General features: G+C 36.9%; 1 protein-coding gene across 4 annotated transcripts in view; it reads left to right on the top strand.

The window, feature by feature from the left end:
* The window catches only part of OSBPL6 (oxysterol binding protein like 6), a gene marked incomplete at both ends in the record, with an annotated part of 47,904 nt that extends 43,396 nt beyond the window's left edge, over positions 1-4,508 (top strand). For all 4 annotated transcript variants that reach the window (XM_084265734.1, XM_084265735.1, XM_084265737.1 and 1 more), the window contains 5 exons: positions 1,097-1,241; positions 1,561-1,705; positions 2,710-2,836; positions 3,365-3,487; positions 4,400-4,508. In XM_084265734.1, coding sequence (XP_084121860.1) covers positions 1,097-1,241; positions 1,561-1,705; positions 2,710-2,836; positions 3,365-3,487; positions 4,400-4,508 — 649 coding nt within the window. The remainder of the gene's footprint in view (positions 1-1,096; positions 1,242-1,560; positions 1,706-2,709; positions 2,837-3,364; positions 3,488-4,399) is intronic.
* Positions 4,509-6,240: the final 1,732 nt, after the last annotated feature.

Raw genomic sequence — 6,240 nt, forward strand, 5'->3', positions numbered from 1 at the left:
TTTTTGAGCCTGAAGTTCCATTTGGATTTTTGAAGGAAAAATATATGACCTCTCTAGAAAGTGATACAGAGGGGGATAGAAATGTTTTAACCCGAGTTTTACATGTACAGTAGTGATCAACTTTTCAGAACGAGGCTGCAGTGTGGGACTGTCAGCAGGTAATGTTGTTCTTACTAAGGGTCTCAATTCTGCTAAGTCTTCCCTTAGAACAACCACTAGTAATAATGCAAGGTCATTTTTCAAAATGTAGATAAACCAAACTGTTCTTCAGATGATGACAGAGTAGTGAGAAAAAGAAGTTTCACCACAGGTAAGACTAGTTATAAGCTATAATCCTGAAAATATGCAAGGAGAGGATACACTAAACATGCCCGCTGGCTTTGCAGTGCTGTTCCGCTCCTGTATTTGTGGCCAGCTGTTCTTTTTGTGTCTAACCGTATGGCATCACTCCTTTATCCTTCTCATGAAATTGAAGTGAATGCACTCAGGAGGATCTTCATCTTCTGTCTTCCTACTTTCCTCTCAGCTTTGAAGGAGAGTGTGCTTTGCACAATATAATCCCCCCACTTTATTCCCTTGTTTGACAGTAGACATGCACTGACTCTGAGTAGTTGTTACAGAGGGGAAAGGAATGATGTGCCAGTGACCTCCTACTTCCTTTCTATCTGTTTCATATTTATCTTGTTCTATCTGAATTTAATTATACTGCCTGCTTACAGCCACAGTTCAGCCTTTTGTTGATCTTTGCGTCACTGACCTGTCCCTAAGGGACTTATGTCCAAAGCACTTAACACTCTGTGAAGATTAAGCATATTAGACTGTGAATATGCCGTGCAGGGCTTTGGTGGCTCATAATATCTTGATGTGTGGTTCATAGCACCGTTCTTCAGTTCTCTGCACTAGAACTTAGGCGAGCTCCTCTATGGAGTATTAGTAATGTACCTGGAACCAATACTTTATTAAAGTAAGATATTGTTTCAAAAGTTTGCCAGGAATTTATGGCCTTGTATTGTGATAATGGAGCTACATTTTCCTTTTTTGTTGATAATGATCATGATTAAGATGTATTACCAACTACTTGTTAATGTGTTCTTAGGTATGGAGACTACTACGTCTGGAACAAAGTCACTACTTGCATACATAATATCCTCAGCGGAAGGAGGTGGATAGAACACTATGGAGAGATAACTATCAGAAACACAAAAAGCAGCATTTGTATTTGTAAACTCACATTTGTCAAGGTAACATATGCATGCTAGTACATATCGTGTATTAAGAAAACTGCACAGTTTAAGCACGTCAACCTGTTTATTCAGTATTCCTGAAATCTGCATTTCACATCTTGTCTTATTGACATGTTTAAATATGAAAATTGTCAAATGAGAGAGTGATGTCAAAGTGGTATGAGTGTTCCATTGAACATTTGATATCAGTGTGTTGTATTGCTGTACAGCTGCATGCTATACTTTTGGTGGGTTTAGGTTGAAAATGAAATGTCAGAATTTCTATTACCACAATGAAGTGAAGTCATTGTAGACTTTCACTTGTGCCATTTTGCAGGTAAATTATTGGAATTCAAATGTAAATGAGGTCCAGGGTGTTGTGATAGATCAAGAAGGGAAGGTGGTTCATCGCCTTTTCGGAAAGTGGCATGAAGGCCTTTATTGTGGGGTTGCACCTTCAGCCAAATGCATATGGAGGCCAGGTAAGAAGCTTGTAACAAACTCTGTCAGGCTCTGTAGCGTAGCCCTTAACTGCTTTAGCCGTTACTTTAAATACACAAAATGCTATTGCAGAAATGAAATTTCTGGTTAGACAAAGAAACAAGGATTTACATCAGTTTATAATAATTGTAATTGGGAATTACAGGACATAGTCTTCTACACCTCAGTCTGACTGCTGGGCAAATATTCTGGTGTCTTGGAGTCAACATAAGAATTAAATTAAGAAAAAAATTGTATTCCTGGGCCTGCCTACCTTCTCATAGAAAGCAGAGTAGCTTATTTAGATTCCATTAATAAGAGGTGCCAGTTTGTTGAGTTTATTATATTAATGCTTTATCAGCCTTAAGGATTTGCCTTCAGGGAAGGTGAGCTCCTGTGATTTCAGGAGCTGATTTTAACTTCCTTACTGCGTGTTTAGAGGCACTGAGGTTGAATCACTTGTCCTTTATACCTATAGTCTTTGATACATGCAGAATGATTATCCAGGAACTGTTGTTAGTATTTTGAACCCTAGTCTGTACTGATAGTGTTTTGAACCCTACTTTGCAATGTCTACCTACTCTGCTGCTACTGCTGAAGGTGTTGGACAGCGCCAAGTCAAGCTGGGAGTGAGCCTTATGTTTCAGATTTAACCCTAAGGTTTGCTTTTGTACTGATACTTGATAAGCCCGCTTTACAGGGAACAGGAAACTATGTTTAACTTGAAAATCGTGAAAACAGTAATTTTTATTTAAAAAGGAAAGAAGACATTAAAAGTTTTGAATCTGTTAGCATGTAATTACAATCTCTTTGGGATAAGGAGTTGAAATTAATATTTAGTGAATGTTGTTCCACCTAAAGAAAAGCTTTTGATGCTTTTTAATTGTATGTAAGAATAAAATGTATTAATATTTTTGCTGTTATAATTTAATAAATAAATGAAACTTGCATATTTAGAGTAATAGTTTAAAAAAAGCTTTTATCTTTCTAATACGTATTCATACAGGCTCCATGCCAACCAATTATGAACGTTATTATGGCTTCACAAGGTTTGCTATTGAGCTCAATGAATTAGACCCTTTACTGAAAGATCTTCTTCCTACAACAGATGCGCGATTCAGACCGGACCAAAGGCAAGAACACCTATTTATACGCTTAACATTTGGTGGTTTGAAGGCTGGGTTGGATGAATATTCAGTTTTGTCTGTGGCTTCACTACAGTCTGAACTAAACTTTGGAGTATTCTGCTAGTGGAGAAGGTGTTCAGAAAGTAGAAAGCATCTTGTTGGTATAGTAGGGCTGTAGTGCAATCTATAGGATTCCTCACAACAAACTGGAAAGACAGGCTCTGAAGTGTCATGCCCTCCTGCTATGAATGGAAGCAACATTAATTCCCCCTAATTCTCAGCTCACAGTGCTTCAGTGTTTACCATATGCTGAAGTTATGAAAGGAAGTGTATGCCTTAGGCTATCAGTCAGGTACATGTAACTGGGGAGTTCCACCTCAGTTATTCTTTTATGAGGTTATGAGTAGATCTGACAGTGGGTACAACACAGACAAGTGATTTGACTTCTGCTTGCCTTTTGTGATGACTGATGCTAGAAAACACCTTGTTCTAGACGCACTGTGATTCCTATAGGACCTGTTGTTATTCATACAGGCTTCTGGAGGAAGGAAATGTAGAAGCGGCAGCATCTGAGAAACAAAGAATAGAGGAACTCCAGAGGGGTCGAAGGCGGTACATGGAAGAAAACAGCATTGAATATGTACCCAAATTTTTTAAGTGAGTCTGTTTCATTAGAAACATTCTGTTTTCTATAGTATGACTGGGCAAAGTGCTACAAGAATTACCAGGAGTTTACTCTGTTAATTGTGAAAGCCTGGAACATGGGAATTTTAAGAAGAATAATGAAATATGTCATCTCTGCATAAAGCAATTTTTTGTGTAGTTTAAAGCTTTATAATTCAAAGATGATTTTCTTATGATGGGCAACCGTTGGCCAATATTTTTTGAACTTCTGAATGGAATGGAAGTATAATACTACAATCTAAGATTTAACTATGTTATTGTTTTAAGTCATTACATAAACATAGTAGTAATAAATAAATAGTAACCTGAATAACATCACATACACACACAATTTAAAAAAAGTGTATATATGCATACTTAAATTGCAATTTCTTTATTTTTGAATGGGGTGTGTGTGTGTGTTTTGGTTTTGTTTTTAATTAGTCATTCTTCTGAAACAGGGGATAGTCATACCAAGCAGCCTGCTGTTTAGCCTGGGAAGATTGAACATGCTTGATGCAGTATTGTAGTGTAAGATGAGGAAAATGCAGAGGAGACAATATAAATAGTAAAAGGCTTGCATCGTGCAAACTAGATCTCTTGGTTGATCCCCTGCATGTAACCAGAGTCTGTAATGGCCAAGAGGCTTTATGTGGCTGACACAGATCAGGCAACAGATTTGCAATCTTTGCTGTTTCTTAAACCTTCCACTTCTGATATAGGTTGAGGTTAATTTTTATTTTTAAATGGCTTGCTGTTCTTGTGTCATTTAGAAATACAAAATCAGATTTAATGTTGGTGTAGGTCAGAGAAGTATGGAATTTGATTTCATATTGCATAAGAGCAGAGATCTATGGTCAGAACATTTTCTTCTTTCTCTTTTTTGTTTTCTTTTCCTTTCTACAGAAAAGTCATCGATGCTAATCAAAGAGAAGCCTGGGTTACCAATGACACCTACTGGGAACTGCGAAAGGATCCTGGCTTTAATAAAGTAGATATTCCTGTACTCTGGTAAACTGAGAAAGTAGATCTAGTAAACATATCACTCTGAAGGATAAAATAACTATGCACAATATGTTTCTTATAGCTAAGCGTGGTTTGTGGGTCTAAGGAAAAACCTATCATTTGCATTTATATTCATCTTTATAATGGACTTTTGAAAGTGCATTAGACCAGGCCCCTGACCACTTCTGGATCTTTTTAATTTTGCAGCAGCCATTTAAAAAAAAAAAAAAAGGGAAAAAAAAAAGAAACAAAAACCTTTTAAAGTTTCATACACTTGGAAATTCAGAACAAAAGAAGCAGATGAGTTATCCAAAGTCACTTGGAAGAGGTGGTAAACGCAAAACTGCAACCGGTGCTTTAAACAGACATTAAGAGTAATGCAATTTCAATTAAAAAAAGAAAAAAAAAAGGAAGAAAAAGAGAAAAACATCCATTTTGTTTCAACTATTTTTGTTAAAAACTCTTGGGTCACACTACTGTCATTACTGGCTTCAGGTTAGTCCTTCGGTGTGATGTGCTTGGACTGGCCTTTGTCAAAAAGATATGCTTTTCTGGAAGCTGTTCCCATTCATATGCCATTGTTCATGCCTTAAACAAAATACGAAGATGTACAGTAAGTAATTTTAAAATATGTATGCTTAGGCTTGTGTGAAGGGCAGATTTTTAAAGCACTAGAATTCTATCACGATGTAAGTACTGGAGAAGCTGCATTAGTTAAAATCAAAAGACAAGCAGACATCTAACTGTATGTGGGATCTACTGTACATGCTTTAGCTTTGGGAAGCTGACTGTATAATCAGAATGAAAAGAAACTGCTACCTGTCTGAATTTGAGGCAGTTTTGCTATATGCGTCAGAATTACTAGTCAGAAAGTTCATATTCTAAATGACCAATGCTGAGTTGCAATCATCACTTTTTAGTGCTGGCTGGATGTAGTCTCACAGTAAATCTCCTTTCCCCATAACTGTTTATACAATTAGAATTCCCTGAAGCTTTGCAACAGCGTTAAAAGCACAGAGAGATTTCATGGGAAGGTGCCTGGCTTCTCTCCAGAAGCTGGATAGTGCTGTAAATGCAATTTTTTTCTGCCACACACACTGTTTACTGTCTCTGTTTTTTCCCCATCCACATCCCTCATCCAAATTTATATCTTGAGACTATGGCAGAGGCTTCTATGCGTTGTAGCTAACAACTACTACTTGTGTTGCCAAAATAGCTTTTGTGCAAAGTTATATTTTACAGTTTTTCATAAAGTGATTCTATATTTTTTGATTAAGAACCAAGTCTCTTAAGTGTTGCTAAGCCTCAGTTAATATATGTGGGAGAAGGCTTGGCACTTTCTATTTGAAAATCTTTGAAACATTAAACAGTAGGAGGGAAGATTTTAATAAAAGGAAAAAAAAGTAATTTTATTAGGCAAAAACTGCATTCCATATGGTATGATCTAGTCTTCCATTATGCATGTATTCATCCAAATGCTGATGATAGGTTAGATTTCATGCATAGACATTGTATTTCTTTCCTCACATACACAGCATACATAATGCACTTGAATTTTTCTATTTAAGATTGGTTCCAGTAATGACACCTAAAAAAAATTGTTAGATAGGTATGTGATCCTGGCAGCATTGCTGCTTGAACAGTTCTCAGTAGATGGCCACACATATCCAGCACTTTGACTGCCTCTTCCTTTTGCCGAGTCAGGTCCCTACAGAGCTGAGATTACTCTGGCGTAGTGTGTA

Source organism: Gallinula chloropus (genome assembly GCF_964237585.1).
Source record: "Gallinula chloropus genome assembly, chromosome: 5".
NCBI lineage: Eukaryota > Metazoa > Chordata > Aves > Gruiformes > Rallidae > Gallinula > Gallinula chloropus.